This window comes from Hemibagrus wyckioides, linkage group LG06 (genome assembly GCF_019097595.1).
Source record: "Hemibagrus wyckioides isolate EC202008001 linkage group LG06, SWU_Hwy_1.0, whole genome shotgun sequence".
NCBI classification, from domain to species: Eukaryota; Metazoa; Chordata; class Actinopteri; order Siluriformes; family Bagridae; genus Hemibagrus; species Hemibagrus wyckioides.
Genome location: NC_080715.1, coordinates 27104424 through 27130158, shown reverse-complemented (window position 1 = coordinate 27130158; position 25735 = coordinate 27104424). Strand labels below are relative to the sequence as shown.

General features: G+C 39.1%; 1 protein-coding gene across 1 annotated transcript in view; it reads left to right on the top strand.

Annotated features, from left to right (window-relative positions):
- The window catches only part of pth2ra (parathyroid hormone 2 receptor a), a 90602-nt gene extending 70694 nt beyond the window's left edge, over nucleotides 1–19908 (top strand). Inside the window, exons 10-13 of the mRNA XM_058393184.1 lie at nucleotides 354–448; nucleotides 2565–2703; nucleotides 16512–16553; nucleotides 16710–19908. Of these exons, the coding sequence (XP_058249167.1) occupies nucleotides 354–448; nucleotides 2565–2703; nucleotides 16512–16553; nucleotides 16710–17102 (669 nt within the window). The 3' untranslated portion in view covers nucleotides 17103–19908. The remainder of the gene's footprint in view (nucleotides 1–353; nucleotides 449–2564; nucleotides 2704–16511; nucleotides 16554–16709) is intronic.
- The last annotated feature ends 5827 nt before the right edge of the window (nucleotides 19909–25735 follow it).

The window sequence follows — 25735 nt, the reverse complement described above, 5'->3', positions numbered from 1 at the left end:
GATTCACAAACTGTGATTACATCTGTGAAATGTTTAGTAAGCTCAGCACCTGTCAAAAACCTCTAATGAATGCGCTGCATTGCCTTGGAGGAAGCCTGTTTCTAGCCTCGCTTTTAAATGATTGTATTTTGTAAATTAACAAAATTGGGAATTGGTAATAGGAAAAAGGTGTGTGTGTGTGTGTGTGTGTGTGAGGATAATTTGTCTTGAATATAAGATGTATTTCTTTCGAGTGAAGATCATTTCATTGACCCACTGACAGAGAGGAAGGTTTATTGCTGAAACTGAATGAATTAATTAACACTTTTGTAAGCAATTTATCACATAATTGACTTTTTTCCTCTCCTGCTCAGCTAAACTTTATCCTGTTTGTGAATATTGTTCGGGTTCTGGCAACCAAGATCCGGGAAACCAACGCAGGCAGATACGACACGAGAAAACAGTACAGGTTTGTCCTGAGATATTCTCTTTTCATCATTTTATAAATACTGATATAAATCATGGAGTACTGGTACTGAAATAACAGTTATACTTACCGGCATTCCAGGAGTTACTGAAGTGAACAGCCCCAGTGGGTTTAATGCTATTAATGTGAGAAGAGCTTCCTGGTAATGCTGTTTGGTCTTTTTATCCAAGAGAGACTGAGTGTATGCTACAGGAATAATTGTCTTCTGTTTAAAAAGAAGTCAAGGGAGATACAGTGAGAGAAATAAGGAAACAGTGCTGCTTATAGACAACATTCCATATCAGAATTCTGTCTTGTTCTGCTATCAGACCCCCATCAGCTTTTTGTTTTTGCTGATTTGATTCCAATAAATCTTCAAAGCAGATGGTTTAACTGCTCTTTCATGGCAAATAGGGGGATCCAGATCATGCACATAAAGCAGTGATAATTACTACATTTTGCTTTCTAGTGTTAAAAGTTCATTTGTCCCATTCAGTTGGAGGACAAGCAAACGGAAAGGCATGCAATTTGTTGTGCATAATAACAGTAATCAATTCAGTGCTTTTGGACACTATTCCCATTGCAGTATGCAGTGTATCACAGGTGGCAGTCTGGACAGATGGCACTGCCCAGTCAAGGCCACATCACCCATGTTTACAAAATTATTAGAGAGGGTGCAGTTCACATTTCAGTTTTTAAAGGTGTGCTTTTAAATGTTTGTCTTTTTGAATATAATAATGCTATCTATTTGATTAAATGAACACTTTGTTTATAGCTTTTCTGTGTTATTTTAATTAGTTTTATTCTTTCTGTGTTAGTTTCTTCATTACAGTGGAAACTCAGCATACAGTCACCCCCCACCATCACCACCACCCCATGAAATGTCACCTTAAGAATTGAAAGTTTGCAAGAAATTTGCATCAGCATATGAAGCATTTTTGGCATACGAACGAACCTTACCAAACCGTACATCCGGGAGCCGTTCAAAACTTTTTTGCGTCAGTGGAAAGCCAAGTGAAGCAAGTTTACGAATTTTTTTTCAGTCAGCAAAAGCTGTTTTGAAAGAGTCAACCCACGATACCAACGTTGCCTTTTTGTTGGCAGATTGGTGGCTTGGGTGGTCTGTTCTATTTTTAGCCCAAGTTTGGTGGCATGACTTGCTGTGAGGACCCTTGACATGGAATGCTTGGCTTGGGTCAGTTCTTTGTAAGCAGCCATACAGTTTACATACACTTCATATTGGTAATATTTTGGGGTGGCTGGAACGGATTATCTGCATTTACATTATTTTTTATGAGAAAATTCTCATTTGTATCTCAAGACAGATTTTCACCTTAAGCACTTGCCACCAGAACGAATTACATTCATATGCCAAGGTTTCACTGTATCGCTAAAGTTTTAGATTTTGTATGAAAGCGGGATCATTATTATAGCTCATTGATTCTTCTGTGGGAGTTTGTGTTGGTGGGAAGTTGGTGGATCATCTGAGTATTTTCGAGCCCAATATTATCTCTAGCCTTCGCCATATGACAGTCTCCATTATGATCCCTGAAATGTCACTCAGAAATTATTCCAATAATGTGAAATTATGCTTTGAGTTATCCTGATAATACAGAACTTGGTGAAGAATATAATTGCTTATTTTGGTGAGGTGAGACTGAGCTCAAGTTAGTGTCTGCACAGAGTTTCACTTGTTTTCCATCTGGATTTTGTCCAGGAACTCCAGCATTGTGCCACCTACTAAAACCATGCCAATATGAGGATTAGTGGCTAAATTGGTCCTCTGGCTTTCCATCAAGGGAGTATCATTAGTTTGCACTCACTAGTCTCTGGGTTGGTCCCAGATCCACTGCAGCTCTGATGAGAATAAAGTGAAGATGAATAAACACATTTTCCATTTTTTACTGTATAGTGTTGAAAATATAGATTGTACCTACCTTTTCCTGTGTTTTCTCATTATTATATTTAGCAGAAAGAAAAAGTTAGTTAGAAGTTAAAGTCAGCTCACAGGTTCAGTTTGTGCACTGTATCTTCTGAAATGTCATCTATTAAATTCTACCTCCATATTAATTAATATAATGACACCCCTCTCCATCTCCCTCTTTGTGTCTGTAACCAGGAAGCTGGCTAAATCCACGTTGGTGTTGGTGTTCGTTTTCGGTGTGCACTACATCGTGTTTGTTGGGATGCCGCATACCTTCAAGGGAGTCGGCTGGGAAGTGCGGATGTACTGTGAGCTCTTCTTCAACTCCTTCCAGGTACTTAATCATTGGTTTAATGCTTGCATAGCTAATGTAATCAGATTTCAGAATTATTATGCAAGGAAAGATGCATGCAATCTTTATTCAAGGAATAAAGATTGCATGATAAACTTTACAAGGTACATCGATGCTGTAGATAGGTCACTATGCTGGAACATAGTGTTTGGACACATGACCATCTCATCACTTTACAGTTATAATAACCGCCACTCTTCTGGAAAGGATTGCCACTAGATGGAGATTTGTCCATGTAGCCACAAGTAGTCAGATCAAGGCACTTATGGTGGAAGAGGAGGTCTGGGGTGCGGTCAGTGTTCCAGTTCATCCTTCAGTGGGAATGAAGTCCGGACTCTGTGCTGGACAGAAAGAGCATCCTTACCAAACCATGTCTCCATGGTTACCTTGCTTTATGCATGCAAAGGGGCATTGTCGTGCTGGAACACTCCAGTGAGGAGAAACTGTATAGTTACAGTGCACAGAGACATTCTACACAACTGTGTGCTTCCTTTGTGATAATTCTTCATAATGAACACTTAAAGAATGATAGGAGGAAACAAAAGAAGAAATTCTGCTAGCCATTATACCATTCGTGCTTTAGCTAGAGTCTTCTTTATAAATGCAGGCAGGACAGTGAGGAATAACGGGTGTGTTGACATCTGCTTCCTCCACTGACCATGTGTTTTTATGTTTCTAAACAATAATATGCTATAAAAGCTAAACATACACTAGCGTTAAAAAGTTTGGGATCAGTTGGTAATTTTCTTGTTTTCTAGTTCCAGGTCATCCCTCCCTCACACTCCTTTTTCTGTTCTGGTTAGAACCAGTTTACGCTGTTCTATGAAGGGATAAGTTCACAGCATGGTAAGATAAGTTCTTCCCATGAAAAGCAAGAAAGTTCTTTCTATCTGCTTATTTTGAGACTGTAAATAAACCCACAACTAATGATACTCCAGATACTAAACTAACCTAAAGAAGGACACATTGCTCCTCAGTACAACAGTATACAGCGGTGCACCATTACAAAATAATCAGTTAGCATTATAAAATGATTCACTTGGAAAACATGGCAAAAAAACAACAACAACATGAGATTGAACCAGAGGACTGATGGGTGCTGATAATGTAGATCTTTCTTTAAAAATCATCTGATTAGTTTTATGTCTCTGAAATGGATTTAAATGGGGTTTTCTTTGGAAAACAAGGTAAATTTCCAAATGATTCCAAACCTTCGACCAGTAGTGTTTGACGATCACCTTGACTTCGCTCTACTCTTTGGATTGTTTGCTTGTTGTTTTAATAAAACTCCCTAAATTAATTCTGCTGCTTTTTTGTCTGGTGCTTGGCAACAACCATGACCTTAAAGGCTGTTTTATGTTTTTGAAATGGATTAAAATGAGTTTTTCTTTGGAAAACAACTACATTTCCGAGCAATCCCAAATTTTTTAACAACCCTAAGATAAGCTTTGATTCAACTCACAAGTCGTCAAGACAATGGATTACCTTTTAATTTGAAAAACTTGAGTTCCATATCTAAAACAATTTTATCTTAATTTATGTATTTAATATTATTTTCATTAAATGTGGTGATATTTTTTGTCATTTTACGTTATCTTAAGTTATGTTGTTACCCTTTAACCAAATCTGGGAATTGGAGCAACTTGATTAAAGATGCTGCACAGAATAAAAGGTTCAGATGACTGAATGCCTTCAGTACAGTATATGTTTTTCAACACAACGCAGAAGAAGTTTTTAACTGGTGGTCCAAAGCCGTCTACAATTGTGCGACCACATAAGTCTCACTGGGTGCCGCGACCGCACCGGTTACATTCACATATTCAGGTTCTTGATTTTGGATTTGAACCATTCCAGTCTCCTTGCTTAGGGTCATTGTTCTATCTGAATTTGAACCTTCAGACCAGTCACCAGACTAGAACATGTTTTCCAGTAATTGTTATGAATTTGGCATTATCTAGTCCTAAGGACATTTCCCAGTCCCTGCTGAAAAAAAAGTATTCCCAGAGCATAATGCTCAAATTTTATTTTGCATATACTGTACACAATAATACACAGTATGACGTAGTGAAATGCTTTTATTTATTTTTATTTTTTTTACGGCTGTCCTTGATATAAAAAAAAAAAATAGAGCCAATTAACACTAATGTGAAATAATAAAAATAAAATAAAAATACAAATAAGATATATGATAAAATAAAATAGAACTTACACCAATCAGGCATAAAATTATGACCACCTGCCTAATATTGTGTTGGTCCCGCTTTCGCTGCCAAAACAGCCCTGACCCATCGAGGCATGGACTCCACTAGATCCCTGTAAGCCTCCATGGCTCCCACTTAAAGGATACTTTTGATAGATACAATTGACAATTGAGAAGAAATAAGGTCGCATAATTTAATGAGGCTGTTGTGTTTTACAGTGTAAGTAAGACATGAGACATTGATGTGAGTAGAAATGAATCTATTAGTGTTAATGATGGATTAGCTCATAATGATCTACTCAACTACAGTAAGGGAAAAAATGATTTGATCCCCTGCTGATTTTGTACGTTTGCCCACTGACAAAGAAATGATCAGTCTGTAATTTTAATGGTAGGTTTATCTGAACAGTGAGAGACAGAATAACAACAAAAAAATCCAGAAAAACACAAAAAAGTTATACATTGATTTGCATTTTATTGATTGAAATAAGTATTTGACCCCTTTGCAAAACATGACTTAGTACTTGGTGGCAAACCCTTGTTGGCAATCACAGACGTCAGACATTTCTTGTAGTTGGCCACCAGGTTTGCACACATCTCACATCTCAAGGAATTTGGGCCCACTCCTCTTTGCAGATCCTTTCCAAGTCATTAAGGGTTTGTGGCTGACCCTTCAGCTCCCTCCACAGATTTTCTATGGGATTAAGGTCTGGAGACTGGCTAGGCCACTACAGGACCTTAATGTGCTTCTTTTTGAACCACTCCTTTGTTGCCCTGGCCGTGTGTTTTGGGTCATTGTCAGGCTGGAATATCTATCCACGACCCATTTTCAATGCCCTGGCTGAGGGAAGGAGGTTCTCATCCAAGATTTAACGGTACATGGCCCTGTCCATCATCCCTTTGATGCGGTGCAGTTGTCCTGTCACCTGGGGATGGTGTACTTGGGGTCATAGGCAGCATTCCTCCTCCTCCAAACACGGCGAGTTGAGTTGATGCCAAAGAGCTGGATTTTGGTCTCATTTGACCACAACACTTTCACCCAGTTCTCCTCTGAATCATTCAGATGTTCACTGGCAAACTTCAGATGAGCCTGTACATGTGCTTTCTTTAGCAGGGGGACCTTGCGGGCGCTACTGGATTTCAGTCTTTCACGGCGTAGAGTGTTACCAATTGTATTCTTGGTGACTATGGTCCCAGCTGCCTTGAGATCATTGATAAAATCCTCCAGTGTAATTCTGGGCTGATTCCTTGCTGTTCTCATGATCATTGAAACTCCATGAGGTGAGATCTTGCATGGAGCCCCAGACCGAGGAAGATTGACAGTCCTTTTGTGTTTCTTCCATTTGGGAATAATTGCACCAATTGTTGTCACCTTCTCACCAAGCTGCTTGGTGATGGTCTTGTAGCTCATTCCAGCCTTGTGTAGGTCTACAATCTTGTCCCTGACATCCATGGACAGCTCTTTGGTCTTGGCCATGATGGAGAGTTTGGAATCTGATTGATTGCTTCCTTCTGTGGACAGGTGTCTTTCCTACTGTAATCTCAGCTCCTTACCTGTATAAAAGACACCTGGGAGCCAGAAATCTTTCTGATTGATAGGGGATCAAATACTTATTTCACTCATTAAAATGCAAATCAATGTAGAACTTTTCTGAAATGCGTTTTTCTGGATTTTTTTGTTGTTATTCTGCCTCTCACTGTTCAAATAAACCTACCATTAAAATTACAGACTGATCATTTCTTTGTCAGTGGGCAAACGTACAAAATCAGCAGGGGATCAAATACTTTTTCCCCTCACTGTATTACTTTCATAGTATTATTATTCACTGAGTCATTATTCAGTATTTGTAGTTTACTAGTTAATGCAGTACTACTCATTCATTCCTACTTAATCCCTGAGCTATTAAACAGTAATGTTTTATTCAATCACGTTGGTAAAATGATGTAAAAAAAAAAAAAAAAACGTATAAGCAACAATAAGAAGATTGATTTTAATAATATAGTACAGTACTTTTCATAGTGGTGCTCCATTGTTTTTAAGTTTTCTGAGAAAGTTGGAAATACTTCAGGTGAAGAAATTGTCAAAAGTCTTTTGAAATGAAATAGAAATGTCTATTTATTACAGATATATATATGGGAAAATATTCACTTCTTCTACAGGTACACAGGACCTCGGTTTCGACCACACTTTCACGATCAAAGTACAATGTAATGCAAATTTCTTAGTGCTGTGTATGTGCTATTCTTGAAAGCTGGGTGAACAATGCTAGTGCAGGAATTGTGGATATTTTTTGTAAAATTATATATCTTCAGTGACAGCTTTGAACCCAAGTCTAGTGCATTTAAGTAAATTTATTCATGAGCCTTCCGAATCACCTGCTGTTTTGACAAAGCCGGTGCTCCTGATTGCACAGACCTCACGCTCTCCTGTCTTAGACTGTAAAGTACAGCATGACAGCTGCTGTTTAGCCTGAAAATCCTGTGTGCAGTTGGGGCATCTTGCACTTCCTGGCAGCTCGTCGTTTTATCTCCATATCTCCTCGCAGACTTGGCTTATGCGCTTGCAGAAGGCAAGATTTGTGTTTTGACAGAAATGTATACTACCAAACCTTACACTATAGTGCAAGTTCTTTAAACTGAACTTTGAATGCAGAAGTTATTGGAAGCGGTTGTTATTAGAATTCCAAACTCATAGATCTGCAGTGGAAGCGAACATAAATTAAAGACAGTCCACTATGCTCAAATTCTCCAATAACAGCAAACAATAATATATTTCTAAACCTTTACATCACTAAACCATTAGCTAACATTATTAGCTACATCAATTCATATTAATAAATATTAGACTTCTGGATTAATGCAGTTTCACTGATATTAAAAAAAAAAAATGTTTAAATGATAATAAAAATTACTCAAAATGATTCCATGATTAATTATTATGTGTAAAAAGTTAAGACTTTACTATTCACCTTCACTTCCTAATTTAAGTAAATAATGTCTTCATTTATTAAAATCATTGTGGGCTTAATTTTACTCATTGATTTGATGAACAATCATTCATGCAGGCATTGATTATTTGGCATATCTATTGTATTTTTAATATTCATGGTATGTTCAGGTTAATTATTAGGATTAAAATAATTCTGTTATCAATGTAATACCTAATAATTGATTTTTGATTTTTTTTCCCATGATGACAGAGGATCATGCTAATTTAATCCCCACAGTAAGCTACTCAGTAATGCATACATATCGCTCTCTCTGGGTCTGACTCAGTGTTTGGCAAGGGATATTTTTTTACTAATAGCTTTCATATGCTAATTCAGGAAGAGCTGGTATGTGCCCTCTAAGCCAGAAAAAGTCAGCCATTTAAAGCATTGATAGTTCTGCCTGAAAAAAAACGTTATACCTTATAAACTTTGTAATCTGCCTAAACTCTGAGCTCACGAATGATACTATTGTAAAAGTAAAAAAAAGTGACTATTTATTTTTGCGATTTCATCTAAACTCTACGGAAAGCTTCGAGTTGATATGATTGGAGAAATCAAAGCCTAAAATGTCAGTATATTCAGTAGGGGAAAAGGATATCAACTTGCCAGAGCAGTTTTAAACATGAAGCACTCTGTTTTCTTGCTGATGCAAAACACTGGATTTGTTCAAAACTCTACATTACCACCTCCGGAGATCCCATCTCTATATAAATTTATCTATATAAGTGCAGCCTTATAAGTCTTACCCTATTTCTTATAAGCCTATTTTTCAGATATTCCGCTTCTAAATGGAAATACTTACAAAATACAACAGAGTGAATTACTTTATCTTTGACAAATAAGGATCTGTTTGAGGCTGCTAGTCACACCAAAGCCTGAAGCTTAACAAATCCATTGTAAGCTGATAATAACATTACTGTTTAAAATATCACGTAGCAATGTCAGTGCTAGAATCATAAAGTTCACACAAAATTAGATGAACTCTCCAAAGGTTTTGCCTCACTTTCTGTCTCAGCACGACTACTCTGAAAAGATAATCTGAACATCATCAGAAGATCCATTAATTGTAATGTATGTATCCATAATTATTACCACCTTTACATTTATTATAACATTTTGTGTTTAACCTCATAATAATAAGGTGATGTTATATGAAAATGTACATTTTTTTGTCCTTGATATAAAAAATAGAGCCAATTAACACTAATGTGAAATAATAAAAATAAAATAAAAATATAAATAAGATATGATATAATAAAATAAAATAAAATAAAATAAAATAAAATAAAATAGAACTTACACCAATCAGGCATAACATTATGACCACCTGCCTAATATTGTGTTGGTCCCCATTATGCTGCCAAAACAGCCCTGGCCCATCAAGACATGGACTTCACTAGATCCCTGAAGGTGTGTTGTGGTATCTGGCACCAAGATGTTAGCAGCAAGTCCAGTAAGTAAGCCTCCATGGCTCCCACTTAAAGGATATTTTTGATAGATACTGACAACTGCAGCCCGGGAACAAAGTTGATGTGTTATACGGAGAGGTGATGTGAATAACACTGATTATCTCCTCATCATGGCACCTGTTAGTGTGCTTGTAACACATCAACTTTGAGGACAAAATATTGACTTGCTGCCTAATATATCCCACCAACTAACAGGTGCCATGATGAGGAGATAATCAGTGTTATTCACTTCACCTCTCACTGCTCAGAATGGTATGCCTGGCATAAATGGCATATATGGATACTATGCTGGAAAATTGCAATATGAAAATAAATAGATAAAATATAGTATCTGAATACAATGACTAGATTTGCATATAGTACAGTGACATGATGTGATATGATTAATCCAGTTGCTGGATTTTTTTTACATATCCAAACCTTGATCGATTCTTTTCCAAAACATGGTCCTGGACTTGTGTTGATATAAAACAACAATTAAGGGTGGGCAAATACTTTAGTTTAGTATCTGGAGCATGAGGAGTTGTGGGTTTGTTTACAGGATGATAGAAAGCAGATAGTGAGAACTTTCTTGCTTTCTATGGGAAGAACTTATCTCACCATGCTGTGAACTAATCCCTTCATAGAACAGCGCAAACTGGTTCTAACCAGAACAGAAAAAGGAGTGTGAGGCAGGGAGGAACTGGTGCACAACTGGAAAACTGATCCCAAACTTTTGAACAGTTGTGTATGTAGTCGGTTGTTAAATATAAAGCTGTGACATATCATATTCTTTGTAAAGAAACTAATTTATTTATTTATTTTTCTACTATTAAACAGTTTTCTTGTAATCAGATCAGTGATTAGTACACTATGTAGTGATCCATGAGCATTCAGTTCCTTTTATTTAAATAAAAAAAAAACATAAGAAATAATTTAGCATTTTGGAATCAAAATATCATATATATATTTCATATACTGTTTTGAAAACAAATCTAGAGCTTCAGGAGTGGGTGGATTTCAGTCCCATTAGACAAGGCAGTTTATAAATGCGTACTGACTCACTAGCTCTCTAGCCTTTAGAACAAGAATGGACCAGTGGATTTAATACCCACAGGATTTTAGCCAACTAATTATTCTAAACCAAAATCTGAAAAAAAACCTGTGAAAAATTAGGGCTTGAATCTCATCAGGAGATTCTCTGATTAGTAATAGCACATTTAAGGTTACTCATGCCAAAAAAGGTATCAGGAAACTTACAACCTCAGGCATCCAGAACAGCAGAAACACAAGAAGGGTATGGACAAATGGCTAAACACTGAGCAATACTTTACCTTGGCGAACCTGAGGGTATACATATACAAACTAATTGAGGGGCAAACTAAAAGCAGGTGAAAGTAATCAGGAAACACACAGGAGACAATCAATGGCCATACCTGGGCAGAGGCAGGACATGAACCGAACCAAAACAAAACACAAGCCAATGACCTGACAATACAGAGGAATCCACTATGAGGTTGTAAGAATGTCCAGTCTTATCTACAAATGTCCGGTGTGGGTGCAGGTTTTCATTCTAATCAAGTAGAAGTTGTCAGAACTCAGAGTCCCCTCCGAGTGGACATATCATAGGGTGGAATTTTAGATTGTGTCTATTTCTATTATTTCCATAATCTTACCCAATGAACTCAATAAACTATCAAATACTTAGCCAAAATAATGGAGATCTCAGTCAGCAGATGAGAAGAAGCAGGTTTTTTATTCAGAGATGCAGTCAATCATATGCATTTCTGAAGAGAGCAGCTGGTCTAAAAAAAACCCCCAAAAATTCCCCTCTTCTTATACCTCAGGCGCCCCATGGTGCCTCCTTTTCCAAATTTAAATATTTCCAGCAATTTCACATTATATTCAACGTATGGCTACTTTAATCCCTCCTTCCTTCATTTACATACTTACTATATTTTCTTATTTGTCCCGATACCGCCCCTTAATTAAACATCCTCCCCTTGATGACATCAATGTTCCTTCTCTCGGTGTTCCCCGTACATACATAGAAGGGCACGCTTCCTTCATTTGACCGCAACCTTTCAAATTGCTCACGCGGATCATCTTGACCTCACACGCTGCCTTCCACAGATCATCTTGACCTCACACGCTGCCTTCCACAGATCATCTTGACCTCGCACGCTGCCTCCCACAATGATGTATAAGTACCCTGATCTTTTTCTCTGTGTCATCTTGACATTGACATTTCATTAAATGATTGATCTAAGTTAGATGTGCTACTATTTTTAAGTTTAGATGTGCTTCTAATTCTTGGTAAACCCTCTATGTCTGAATTTAAATGTGCTTCTCTTTTACCTATTAAGCGATGCTGATGCTGATAAGATGCTGTTATGTCTAGCGTATATATCTGTCTTCTCTCACCTGGGTGACTATTCTGGGCCCTGAAAATCCCCTCGCTTTCAAACTCCTCAGCACCAAAAAATCCCCTCTATTTCACCCTTCTCAGCACTAGTTCTGCATGATTATTATAAAAGTTATACATTTGCATTAATCGAAAGCTCAAAAGCCTGATATTATAAAGGATATATATTTGATATATTTGCATTACTCTAAAGCTTACTACTAATCAGTAGCTAAATATTTTTGATAGATATTTGATACGTATTTGATATTTGATAGGTATTTGATATTTGATAAATAACCACTACTTCTAGGCAGAGCATTGCCATTTTAAATCTAGGCTGATGTATGATATCTATGTAATTTCTCCAACAAAGCCACACCTGATTCCACCTGTTTAATCAACTGATCTTGGCTTTCATTAGCCTCAGGTGTGGCTTCTGCTAGGTTGGAATGAAAACCTGCACCCACACCGGCCCTTTGTGGATGAGATTGGACACCCCTGTTCTAAGCATTCTAAGCATGTGTGTGTGTGTGTGTGTGTGTGTGTGTGTAGCTCTTGGTGTGATGGGAAAATGCGAGGCACTTTAGGTTCACCCTTGAGTGTTTTCTCTGTGTAGTTTTCTACTCAGTCATGATTTTCTGCTAATCACTATCCAATGGAGACTTACACAGACATAAAACAAGCTAAACAACTAATTAAACTCTTACTCCACACTATTGTTCATTTGTTATGATAAGGGCTCTTTCAAATTCATAACTCTTGCAAGTTTGAGCGTTGGTACATTCACTTTGCTTTCTTTCTGTAGCTTTTGAGAATTTCACTGAAATTCTTCTCAACACACTATAATATATAATTAAAGCTGTGTTAGTGGTATTTGAGGCATTACTAAAACGTGTTCGAGTATTATGTGCTCATGCACACAATGTACTATCATACAGATAGGTGCACTGGTTACACACTAATAATATCAAAATGATCTTGTCTTAAGCAATTCCCTCCTTTTTGCAGTATGGCTAAAACCACTGAGCAAAGTAGAATGGGTACTGGGGGTCATATAGAACTTTTTTCTATCTTTGTCATATAGCATTGATTATTCTGTAACTCTGGTTAAGGGGTGAGATGTATTAGGTAGCAAGTGAACAGTCTGTTCTCAAAGGTGATGTGAAAAAAAGTGGGTAAGCATACAGATCTTACAGGGGTCAGGTGGTGGAGTTGTGAGGGGTTTACAGGGGTCAGGTGGTAGAGTTGTGATGGGCTTACAGGGATCAGGTGGTGGAGTTGTGTTGGACTTACAGGGGTCAGGTGGTAGAGTTGTGATGGGCTTACAGGGGTCAGGTGGTGGAGTTGTGACAGGCTTACAGGGGTCAGGTCGTGGAGTTGTGACGGGCTTACAGGGTCAGGTAGTGGAGTTGTGACAGGCTTACAGGGGTCAGGTAGTGGAGTTGTGATGGACTTACGGGGCTCAGGTAGTGGAGTTGTGATGGGCTTACAGGGGTCAGGTGGTGGAGTTGTGATGGGCTTACAGGGGTCAGGTGGTGGAGTTGTGATGGGCTTACAGGGGTCAGGTAGTGGAGTTGTGATGGGTTTACAGGGGTCAGGTGGTGGAGTTGTGTTGGGTTTACAGGGGTCAGGTGGTGGAGTTGTGAATGGTTTACAGGAGTCAGGTGGTGGAGTTGTGTTGGACTTACAGGGGTCAGGTAGTGGAGTTGTGATGGGTTTACAGGGGTCAGGCGGGGCTCAGGTAGTGGACTTGTGACGGACTTACAGGGGTCAGGTAGTGGAGTTGTGATGGGTTTACAGGGGTCAGGCGGGGCTCAGGTAGTGGAGTTGTGACGGACTTACAGGGGTCAGGTAGTGGAGTTGTGATGGGCTTATAGGGGTCAGGTAGTGGAGTTGTGATGGGCTTACAGGGGTCAGGTGGTGGAGTTGTGATGGACTTACGGGGCTCAGGTAGTGGAGTTGTGATGGTCTTACAGGGGTCAGGTGGTGGAGTTGTGATGGGGTTGCAGGGGTCAGGTAGTGGAGTTGTGTTGGGCTTACAGGGGTCAGTTAGTAGAGTTGTGACTGGTTTACAGGGGTCAGGTGGTGGAGTTGTGTTGGACTTACAGGGATCAGGTGGTGGAGTTATGATGGACTTGCAGGGGTCAGGTGGTGGAGTTGTGATGGGCTTACAGGGGTCAGGTAGTGGAGTTGTGATGGGCTTGCAGGGGTCAGGTGGTGGAGTTGTGATGGGCTTACAGGGGTCAGGTGGTGGAGTTGTGATGGGCTTACAGGGGTCAGGTGGTGGAGTTGTGATGGGCTTACAGGGGTCAGGTGGTGGATTTGTGATGGGCTTACAGGGGTCAGGTGGTGGAGTTGTGATGGGCTTACAGGGGTCAGTTAGTAGAGTTGTGACTGGTTTACAGGGGTCAGGTGGTAGAGTTGTGTTGGGCTTACAGGGGTCAGTTAGTAGAGTTGTGACTGGTTTACAGGGGTCAGGTGGTGGAGTTGTGTTGGACTTACAGGGATCAGGTGGTGGAGTTGTGATGGACTTGCAGGGGTCAGGTGGTGGAATTGTGATGGGCTTACAGGGGTCAGGTGGTGGAGTTGTGATGGGCTTACAGGGGTCAGGTGGTGGAGTTGTGATGGGCTTGCAGGGGTCAGGTGGTGGAGTTGTGATGGGCTTACAGGGGTCAGGTGGTGGATTTGTGATGGGCTTGCAGGGGTCAGGTGGTGGATTTGTGTTGGGCTTACAGGGGTCAGTTAGTAGAGTTGTGACTGGTTTACAGGGGTCAGGTGGTGGAGTTGTGTTGGACTTACAGGGATCAGGTGGTGGAGTTATGATGGACTTGCAGGGGTCAGGTGGTGGAATTGTGATGGGCTTACAGGGGTCAGGTAGTGGGGTTGTGATGGGCTTGCAGGGGTCAGGTGGTGGAGTTGTGATGGGCTTACAGGGGTCAGGTGGTGGAGTTGTGATGGGCTTACAGGGGTCAGGTGGTGGAGTTGTGATGGGCTTACAGGGGTCAGGTGGTGGATTTGTGATGGGCTTACAGGGGTCAGGTGGTGGAGTTGTGACGGGCTTACAGGGGTCAGGTGGTGGAGTTGTGACGGGCTTACAGGGGTCAGGTGGTGGAGTTGTGACGGGCTTACAGGGGTCAGTTAGTAGAGTTGTGATGGGCTTACAGGGGTCAGGTGGTGGAGTTGTGATGGGCTTACAGGGGTCAGGTGGTGGAGTTGTGATGGGCTTACAGGGGTCAGGTGGTGGAGTTGTGATGGGCTTACAGGGGTCAGATATTGTAGTTGTGATGGGCTTACAGGGGTCAGTTAGTAGAATTGTGACTGGCTTGCAGGGGTTAGATAGTGGATTTGTTATGGGCTTACAGGGGTCAGGTGGTGGATTTGTGATGGGCTTGCAGGGGTCAGGTGGTGGATTTGTGTTGGGCTTACAGGGGTCAGTTAGTAGAGTTGTGACTGGTTTACAGGGGTCAGGTGGTGGAGTTGTGTTGGACTTACAGGGATCAGGTGGTGGAGTTGTGATGGACTTGCAGGGGTCAGGTGGTGGAATTGTGATGGGCTTACAGGGGTCAGGTAGTGGGGTTGTGATGGGCTTGCAGGGGTCAGGTGGTGGAGTTGTGATGGGCTTACAGGGGTCAGGTGGTGGAGTTGTGATGGGCTTGCAGGGGTCAGGTGGTGGAGTTGTGATGGGCTTACAGGGGTCAGGTGGTGGATTTGTGATGGGCTTGCAGGGGTCAGGTGGTGGATTTGTGTTGGGCTTACAGGGGTCAGTTAGTAGAGTTGTGACTGGTTTACAGGGGTCAGGTGGTGGAGTTGTGTTGGACTTACAGGGATCAGGTGGTGGAGTTATGATGGACTTGCAGGGGTCAGGTGGTGGAATTGTGATGGGCTTACAGGGGTCAGGTAGTGGGGTTGTGATGGGCTTGCAGGGGTCAGGTGGTGGAGTTGTGATGGGCTTACAGGGGTCAGGTGGTGGAGTTGTGATGGGCTTACAGGGGTCAGGTGGTGGAGTTGTGATGGGCTTACAGGGGTCAGGTGGTGGATTTGTGATGGGCTTACAGGGGTCAGGTGGTGGAGTTGTGACGGGCTTACAGGGGTCAGGTGGTGGAGTTGTGACGGGCTTACAGGGGTCAGGTGGTGGAGTTGTGACGGGCTTACAGGGGTCAGTTAGTAGAGTTGTGATGGGCTTACAGGGGTCAGGTGGTGGAGTTGTGATGGGCTTACAGGGGTCAGGTGGTGGAGTTGTGATGGGCTTACAGGGGTCAGATATTGTAGTTGTGATGGGCTTACAGGGGTCAGTTAGTAGAATTGTGACTGGCTTGCAGGGGTTAGATAGTGGATTTGTTATGGGCTTACAGGGGTCAGATAGTGGAGTTGGTACAGGCTAACAGGGGTCAGGTGGTGGAGTTCTGTTGGATTTACAGGGGTCAGGTAGTGGAGTTGTGATGGGCTTACAGGGGTCAGGTATTGAGGCTGAGATTAAGAATGATTCCTGACTTGACCATGTTTTTACTAATTTGTAACTTGAATGTTTGTGGCAGAGGAATCTTCTTTCTGTTCCTCACACAGTGGTCATTCTTGTTACAATATCACACAAATGCCTGTGTGATGTCAGAATCTGATTCAATATTTTATACATTTATACATCGATGGTAAAGAGTCTACAGCAATGAATCTTTTACAGACTTAGTTATTGCAGATAAATGATTAAGGATGTGTCTTAGTTCTCTTTTATTCTTTTTCTCCTCTAGGGTTTCTTTGTGTCCATAATCTACTGTTATTGTAATGGAGAGGTGAGTTTGTTTAAACCTAATTGTTTAACTCTTTCAAGCCTGGTGTCCAAATCTCTTTTAATACTGTAAACCACCAATTTTTAACCACTAATGATCTGGTAACTGTGATTATTCCAGTTCTAAAATAACATCTATCTATCCATCTCTCTCCATCAGGTCCAGACAGAAATAAAAAAAACCTGGACACGCTTGAACCTGGCCTTCGACTGGAAGGGTCCAGTAGTATGTGGCACTTACCGGTATGGCTCAGTGCCAACAGGCCTCAACAACAGCACCAGCAGCCAATCACACCTGGCCACAGGAGCACCTGGTACACGCTCCACCACACTCTTCTCCAGTCGTGTGTACCGCAGCACTGGAGCCCCCTCCATCAGTGCCCACATGGCTCTGCCAGGCTATGTGCTTAACAATTCAGACGCTGACAGCCTACCACCATCCATTCCTGAAGAGTCAGAGGACAGTGCAAAGCAGGTGGATGACATTCTGCTGAAAGAGTCACTACCTGCGCTACCTAGTAGCGGCCCTGAAGATGATGAAGAGACATTGTAGATAACAAGACCTGGACTGTGACATACTATTGAAACATTTCACCATTCATCTGATGACAGGATGTTTTACCACAAGCCTTGATACCCTAAGGATCAAGCTACTGCACAATAATCATGGTATACTTGAGATTACTCAGAAGAAGAAGAAATAAGGGACAGACTTACACTCTTTAAGACTCTGATCTACTTCTCGGTTAGCTAACTTAGGTTCTTTTTAAAGCACCCAATCTAATCAGTGGAAATCATGCCTGAACTGCTACATTACCACTGTCTTATTTAACTTATATTAAAAAATTCCCATCTCATTCTTTCTCCTCTAGTTACAAAGATTCTGCATGAGACTTCGCACAGGCTTGACCACTTCATTAGTCCCTTTCACTACCCATGTGACACCATCTAACACACTGATCACAGAAATCAGGTTTTGTGAAACTGCTTCTCTTTCTGAGTCAGGGAAGTCTTAACCATATGAGTTATACTTTATCATCCTTGCCCTTTGGGGACTTGAAAGGATAGGCAGAGACATACTAATAGACTGATAATTAATCAGATTTTTCTCAATCAGTCTCATTCAGGACAATTGCACATTATGATCCTAATGCATTTACTACCACATTAATTCAAGTCTCAGCTTTAAATCTTCCCCCTACAAGAAGGCCTTTAATAGGATACCTTTACACCTCCTCCAAGAACTTTCAGATCACTCTTCCAGTTGCAGCTGGAATTGAGACCCTCATCTTCTAGCCACAATACATTCATTTCCAGACCAAGATGCAAGATTTTGATTCTTTTTGGGAACCTGGCTACCAACCTTCAAAGCAAAAGTCATGCAGAAGTCCTTCCTAAGCTCTCAAAGTTTATTTAAAACCGTTTGTAGTTAGCTCATTTAAAACTTTAAAATGTTTTTATGCTTTAATTTTGTTTTGGGGATTTGGGTCTATATCTTGGAGGAGAATTCAGGAGGAATTCAGACCTTTTTAGCATTCAGGGCTCAGATATTATGGACTTGATCTTGGTTCTGTTTTAATATAGATGTCTCCAGATACATTGCTATGGAGCCTGAGGTGTTAGCACATGAGGCTTGGTGCAGCTTTTCATGCCACTTCAATTGTATCAAATGTTTTTTCCCGAATTTTCAGTTTACTCGTTCCACAGACAATCACTATATCTGCATAAAAGTATTACACAAGGGCTAAGGACAGCGATGAGCTGAATCATTCATTCATTCTTTCATTTATTCATCTTCACTATGCCCTTTATCCTGGTCAGGGGTAACATTTTTCTAGCTCCTGTCCCAGAGCTTCAGTCCATCACAGGGCACCATGCGCACACACACACACACATTCATTCACATGTAGCGTAATTTAAAGTAGCCAGTCCACATGCACAGAAACTCTGTTACCTGAGTTCAGGATGAAACCGTGGAGCTGTGAGGTGGCAACCTGCTACCTGCTACTCACTGACTATACACTAGTAAATATTTTGAATGAATGAAAAAAAGTTGTGTTCATGGTGTAATGTTTTTTTGTTAATTATTATTATTATTATTATTATTTTTGTACATGCCAAAAGTCTTGGTAATGAGGCATATATAATTGCTTGGATCGTTTTGTGTAAAAGCATGTTCTAAATGCTGATCCTTCTGCAGGTTATGTGATTACAGATTATTTCCTATATAAATTTTAAATTAAGTTATATGTCATGGTGGGTTTTCCCCTAATAAAGCAACCGTTTTTGTTGTTGTTAACCCTGCACTGATTAGCAAGAAAGTATTCTCTTAAGCATGAGCAAGACAGTTAACCTTCAATCCCTCAGTTGTATACAATAAGATAAGTCTCTCTGGATAATTATGAAAATGGAAATGTCTTATCTGTATGTTTGGATTAATTGCTGCAAGATAGACTTTTTGTATACTGTTATATATATTATATAGTCCACTTTCTTGCAAAAAAAAAAGGTCACCCTATTAGTAAATAATTTATGTCATACTCTTGATTTTAAAAAGATTTGACATATGATGTCTTTGGTTATAGCTTATCCCAATAACAGAATGTGTTTTATCCTAATAAGATTTTACATATGTACATAACGTATTTCTTCAGATACAAAAATGGATCAGATTGAATCTTATTCCTGAGTCACTGTGCCTGTAATTTGCAATCATGCACTGTACACACCAACAAAAACTGCTTTTGTATCAGTAAATGCAGTACAGACACTTTAATTTTTTGTTAAAGCAACATAAGTTCTAGCAGTTTGTTGCTATTTCCTGAAAAAGACATCCATGCACATGTCTGGTTACTTCAAAACCTAATAACTGTCAAATAAAGACACTAAAGACACCACATAAAAGCTTTACCACCCATAAGGACAAAGCACGCTACCAAGGGTTTCCATTGTGCAAAAACCCTGCTTTCATAAATATTGGCACCCCCACGGTTAATAATTAGGTGAAGCCCCCACTGGGCAACAGACCCTGTGAAAGACACATTAAAGGTACGAATGATGCACCCTTGGAGATATCACAACAATAACAACCAAAAGTACAGTTTTATTTATACCATCTTTATTAAACTAGCTTTCTCTTAACCCATCCCCAGTGCTTAACTGACATGCTTGTACGTTTAGTCACTAGTTTCCTGGATGAAAATAAATCATTATGTTTTTCAGTAGCACACACAGCACAAGAAATGTTTTTGTTGCAAGGATTTATTTGTTAAATTTTAAGGGTGTCAATAATTTTGACAAGTTGTCATAAAATCCATCATTTAAAAATGTTTTTGAGAGATGAGCGCAAGAGGTAACATTTGGAGGTAATTTTTCTTTTCAAATGTTTGTGAGAAAAGAAAGTTCAAGTAAAGTTTATCAGTTTTTGACAGGTGTCAATAACTTTTTGAGTTCTTGACTGTATACTGTATAGTGTGGGTGTAATTTACCCCGAAAAGGACCTTGAAAAAAAAAAAAAGGTTGTACTTACAAAGATCAACATTCTTACAGTTGTGTAGTGTTGCATTTTGCTTTAATTGCCTGATTTTTGCAGTCTGACATTGAACAAGGTAAATATCTCCATATGTGTAAAGCTGACCGAGAAATATCCAAGACCTAGACCTAAAGCTGTAATTGCATCCAAAGATGGTTCTACTCTCTTACTAATTGGCGTAGTTTACTTACAATACTAATGCCAGTATGTGTGAAGCACTATGCTGAAACCTGCAAAGAGGAGAAAAAGATAGATGAGAATTTTCTGAAGGAAGTTAAGAAGGTACTTCAGCAGTTCATTGATGTTGAACTGTGTCTTTCATGATGAAAAGTGAGTGCTTTAAAAAGTGCTATGTTAGACCTAGTGGAAATCAAATGGACACAAATCCCAATTAACTGCATTTAGGTTCCAGGTTGTAACAACACAAAGTGTGGAACAGTTCAAGAGGTGAATAGTGCTACTGGAATAAACAATGGAACAAGTGGAAAGAAAGCTAGAACAAAGTGAACATAGAATAAACAAACCTTCTGTTCTCATTAGCAATACTATATGCTAATATTCCAGTGGTCCTGTTCCTGCACATGTATCAGCATATAGAGTACAGCTACTAACCTAGCTAAACCTTCTAGACTTATTTTAATTGACACTGTGCTGCCTTTGGTATATGTGCTCTGACATACTTTAACAGCCGCTAATCCTGATACGAACATGCTAGAGAAACTTAAGCATTATGCTAACAAATTAGCGGCAGCATTCACAAACACATACATTTAAGCAATGTAACAATATAACAGTAAGTTTACATACCTAGGCTAACATTCAAACTCAACTCCACACATATCATCAGTCACTTCAGTTATTTACTTTATTACCCTAAAAGATTAATTTTTAAAAATTAGCTAAAAGACAGTTATTTGAGCTTTTATTTATTATATCAGGTTTTCTGTGGGCCAGTCTTTTGTATACATTTGTTAGTGTTGATGAATCATACTTCCACAAGCCTCTCTGAATAACTGGTGTAACTCCTTGTTCAGACACTTTTTTGCAGATAAGTACACAAATTTTCTTCCAGGATTTGGTTTTGTTACAACTGTGGAGCTATGCTTAGAATCATTATGCTGCTTGAAGTCAATCTATTTTTAACTTTCAGGTCTGATGTCTTGAGGTTTAGCTTCAGTATTTCTGGATAATCCTCCTTCTGCATGATGTCATTTATTTTCTGAAGTCCTGTTGTTATTTTTGTTCTTTCAGCTGCTCCCTGTTTGGGGTCGCACAGTGGATCATTTGGCCCACATATTTGCTTTGGCACAGGTTTTATGCTGGATGCTCTTCCTGATGCAACCCTCCCATTATTTGGGTTGGGACGGAGTGCAATAGTCCTGATTCCAGCAAAAAATAAATAAAGTTATTCATAGTTCATAGTTAGTTCATTGCTTTTTAAAAAAAAAAATTTTTAAACCAGAGAACAATTTTTTATCATCTTGTAGACTACATCTTGTAGGTCCTGGTGATAAGTCTGTCTGGATTTTTTGTAAGTTTTTTAGTTGGGGCATGTTCCTTGCATGACAGCGTCTAAGGTCATGGTTGTTGCAAAGCACCAGAGAAGCAGAAAAGTAGCACCATCCATTTGTGGAGTTTTATTCAAACAACAAGCAAACAATCCAAAGCAAAAAGTGAGGTCATGGTGATGGACAAACTCTCTTAATAACAGATGAACACTACCGTTCAGAAGTTTGGAATCCTTTGGAAATGTTCCTTGTTTTCCAAAGAAAACCTCATTTAAATCCATTTCAGAAAATAAAACTAATCAGATGATTTTAAAAGAAAGATCTACATTATCTGTAACCATCAGTCCTCTGGTTCAATCTCATGTTTTTTTAATGCTAATCCAAGTGAATCATTTTATAAAGCTAACTGATTATTTTTGATTATTATACTGCTGTATACTGTTGTACTGATTAAAGGAGCAATAAAAGTGGCCTTCTTTAGGTTAGTTTAGTATCTGGAGCATCAGGAGTTGTGGGTTTGTTCACAGTCTCAAAATGAGCAGATAGAAAGAACTTTCTTGCTTTTCATGGGAAGAACTTATCTCACCATGCCGTGAACTAATCCCTTCATAGAACAGTGCAAACTGGTTCCAACCAGAACAGAAAAAGGAGTGTGAACTAGAAAACAAGTCTGCAACTCCTTCATCAGTTCCTTTGTGGGTGTCTTCAGGATCAGTTGAAACTTTTTTGGACTCAAAATTATTCATCGCTGAGAGATAATTTATGCCTTTTCCCTGAATGATAGAGTGTCTGTAGTTGTTTTTTTTTTTCTTTTGCATGTGGTCTACATTTTTTTTCTTGGAGGTCTTGGATGAGTCTCTTTTGAGTTGAGCCTGAGGTGAACTCTTCAATGATGACATTTGGCCAGTTAAAGCTAAAACAAGCTATTAACCGATTGTTTTACAAGTCATCTCAATAAAAGAAAACAAAGTAGATGCCCTAAGTGACTGTTATCAGTAAAGAAATTTTGCAATCCACTAAACAGGATTGCAGCATGAAGCACTATTCAAGCCATTTGCCATTTTATGCTGTAGCCACTAATCACTTCCTATAGGACGGATGCTTTTTTCTTTATGTCTGTTTATCAGGTAAATTCAAGCAATCACAAAACTTTGGTGTTCAGTGAGCTCTTAATGGCATCCTGGTTTGTATCTGTCATTCTTGATAAATAACCCTGAATTTTTTGAGTCTCATTTATTCTACTCACTGTATGAGGAGAGCTTTAAATGATGAGTTCTCCTCCCTCTCCTGGACATTTACAATAGAAACAGATTGCAGGCTCAAATGTGGTTTGATGATGTCTGTCCTCTTTGTGGAAGAGATATAGAATAGCCCATAGAGGTCACATGTGTATGTTAAATTCTTGTTCGATCTTCTTGTTTTCTTGCTTGACATGAAGGGTCTCCTACTTGGGGTCTTTCTTCTTGTACAATTAAAGCCATGGTTATGGGCTTGTAAATCCCATAACATTATCCTGCCATTTTTTATTATTATATTATTCCTTAGTAATATTCAAGCAGGATTTCTTGTATTATAGCCGCAGCCATTTTCCCCTGACAATCCACACCAAAAATGATTATTCATATAGCAATGCACTCTGGTGTTCAATAGTTTGCTTGTATCCTTCTCAAAAAAAGGGATAAACATTTGGACATCAATACAAGTAGACATTTTGCATTACATCAGCATTTTGTAACCAGTTTTTCTTCCAATTCTGAGCAGTAATATGCTGATTCATTATTTAATGATAAGAAAACAATAGGTTCAATCCATATTATGTAAACAAAATGCCACTAGTAATGGGATGTTTTGGATTTAGCAATTCTAAGTAATTTCTGTGGATTTATAGCCATAATATTTCATAGCTTCAGCTTCATGTCATTGAGTTTATGTTTTCGATTGCACTAATTAGAGAGCTGTCAGTATCTCTGCATAGCACACATTATTGTTCTCAACAGTATGTGAAAAGCCTTTATGTTACTTTTTTTTTTATAATAAAATAACTTTCTACTTAGAATAATAGTGGACAGATGAATCTCTGGTCTGAAGAAGCTGGATTTCTGCTGAAACACACAGATGGAAGGGTCAGAATTTGGCACCAACATCATAAATCTATGAACCCAACCTGCTTTGTGTCAACAGTCCTGGCTGGTGTAGGTGGTGTAATGGTTTAGGGAATCATTTCTTGGCTCACTTTGGGCTCATTAATACCAATCAATCATTGCTTGAATGCTACAATATATTTGAGAATTGTTGCTGACCATGTGCATCACTTCATGACCACAATTTACCATCTTCTAATAGTGACTTCCAGCATGATGATGCACCAAGACACCAGTCTCATTACAATGAGTTCAGTGTTCTTCACCGACCTTCACTTAGAGGAAAAACTCAGCTACAAACCACCACCTGCAAAAAACAATTAAATAAATAAAAAAAAAATTTTTAAATCTGTTTAAAAAATAAATTTATTTTTTCTGTTTAAAAAAAATAAAAATAAAAATAAATTAATTTAAAAAAGTGCCACACTTTCTGTTCAACAATGTGTTGTGTGCATATAACATTATCACATTTCTCTCATTTATCACCATTTTATTAATTCCCTCTTAACTTTATTAGCATTGACCATAAGATGGAAAATTAGGCCCCGAGATTCCGTAATGAAGGGATTGTAACCTGCTAATGGTTTTAAAGAATAAGGACAACCTGAGACATAAATCACCAGTGTCAAAATATCCCAGTTTACCAACACACTCTATGACCATGAACTCTATGACTCTCACCCCTTCCAGATCTGCACCTTCACCAGAGAGAAAGTCTTTATAACTCTTTATAAAGGTACTAGGACCTTTTGTTCGAAGCAGAGGCTGTGGTGGATTATAATATACTGAAAGCTCACTCATGTAAAGTGAGGTTCAGTGAATCAGTCATTCATTATCAGGATAAGAAGAATAATATAATGAAATGTTCTAGTTTTAGGAAGAACTGCTGCATTGAGGACTTATTGGAGCTTGTTTATGCATCTAATGGAAGTAAGTCTGGCAGTAAGACATTACACTAGACAAGTCTAGAGATAACATCAACTAGTTCTTCTGTGTAATAAAGCATCATTATATTTCATATCTTTCATATACGATTTACAGATTTTTTTTCATATTGTTTCATATTTTATCATTATTTTGTTAAACACCAAATAGTGCTTTTAACCGTTTATAGTTTCATTCAGTGTTGTGGAGCATCCTGTTATCACTCCCATTATAGCAGATATAAACACTCGATCCCTGTCCAGCCTCTCTTTTCTCTCTCTCTCTCTCTCTCTCTCTCTCTCTTTCTTCCTTGAATTTAATAAGACAAAAAAACACCATATGACATGTTACAGAGAAAGCTGAAAACACAAAGTCCTCTTTTCTGATGATTTTTCTGTCAGAAAACGTACTGATTGTTACAAAGCACTGACACCTGAAACCTCCTAAATCTCCTTACCGAATGTGTCATAAAATCCCCAATTATATGTGTGAGTTCAAACAAGTGCATCAGTACTTTTTGGATCAGTACAAGTGCATCAGACTTTTCGGATTTTTTTAGCTAGTCAAATGTGAAAGTAAGAAAAGTCTGGCATTTTACAGAAGTGAAGCAGAGATTCAGGTTCAATATCTAAAGGGCAAAAAAAGGGCATTGTACAAAACCATAGATGAGAACAAGAAAGACTTTCTCATCACCCAGAAATCCTTCACCAGGCCGAGGAAAACCATGCTTATCTTTCTCCCCCAGAGACACAGTCAGAGAATGGACATGCTTCCCTCGTTCCTTGAGAGATTTTGTTCCAGCGTGTGGAATAAATGTCCGTGTTAGACTCCTGGAAGTGCATATTACTGACTCAGTGAGCTTCTTCTAATGCACTTTCAACTGACAGAGACACAAAGAGTTGCAATGTGTCTTGGAAGATGACAAAGAGAGAGGCATTTGAAGACAAAGCTGGAGATAAAAGATGAAATGTTCTTTCCCCAAGTGGTCACTTCACCTGACAAGAAATCAAGAGTAGTAGACAAAAAGATCTCCATTATCAGTAACTCGGCATTTTTTATTTTCTGTTAGGCGAAGTTGAGT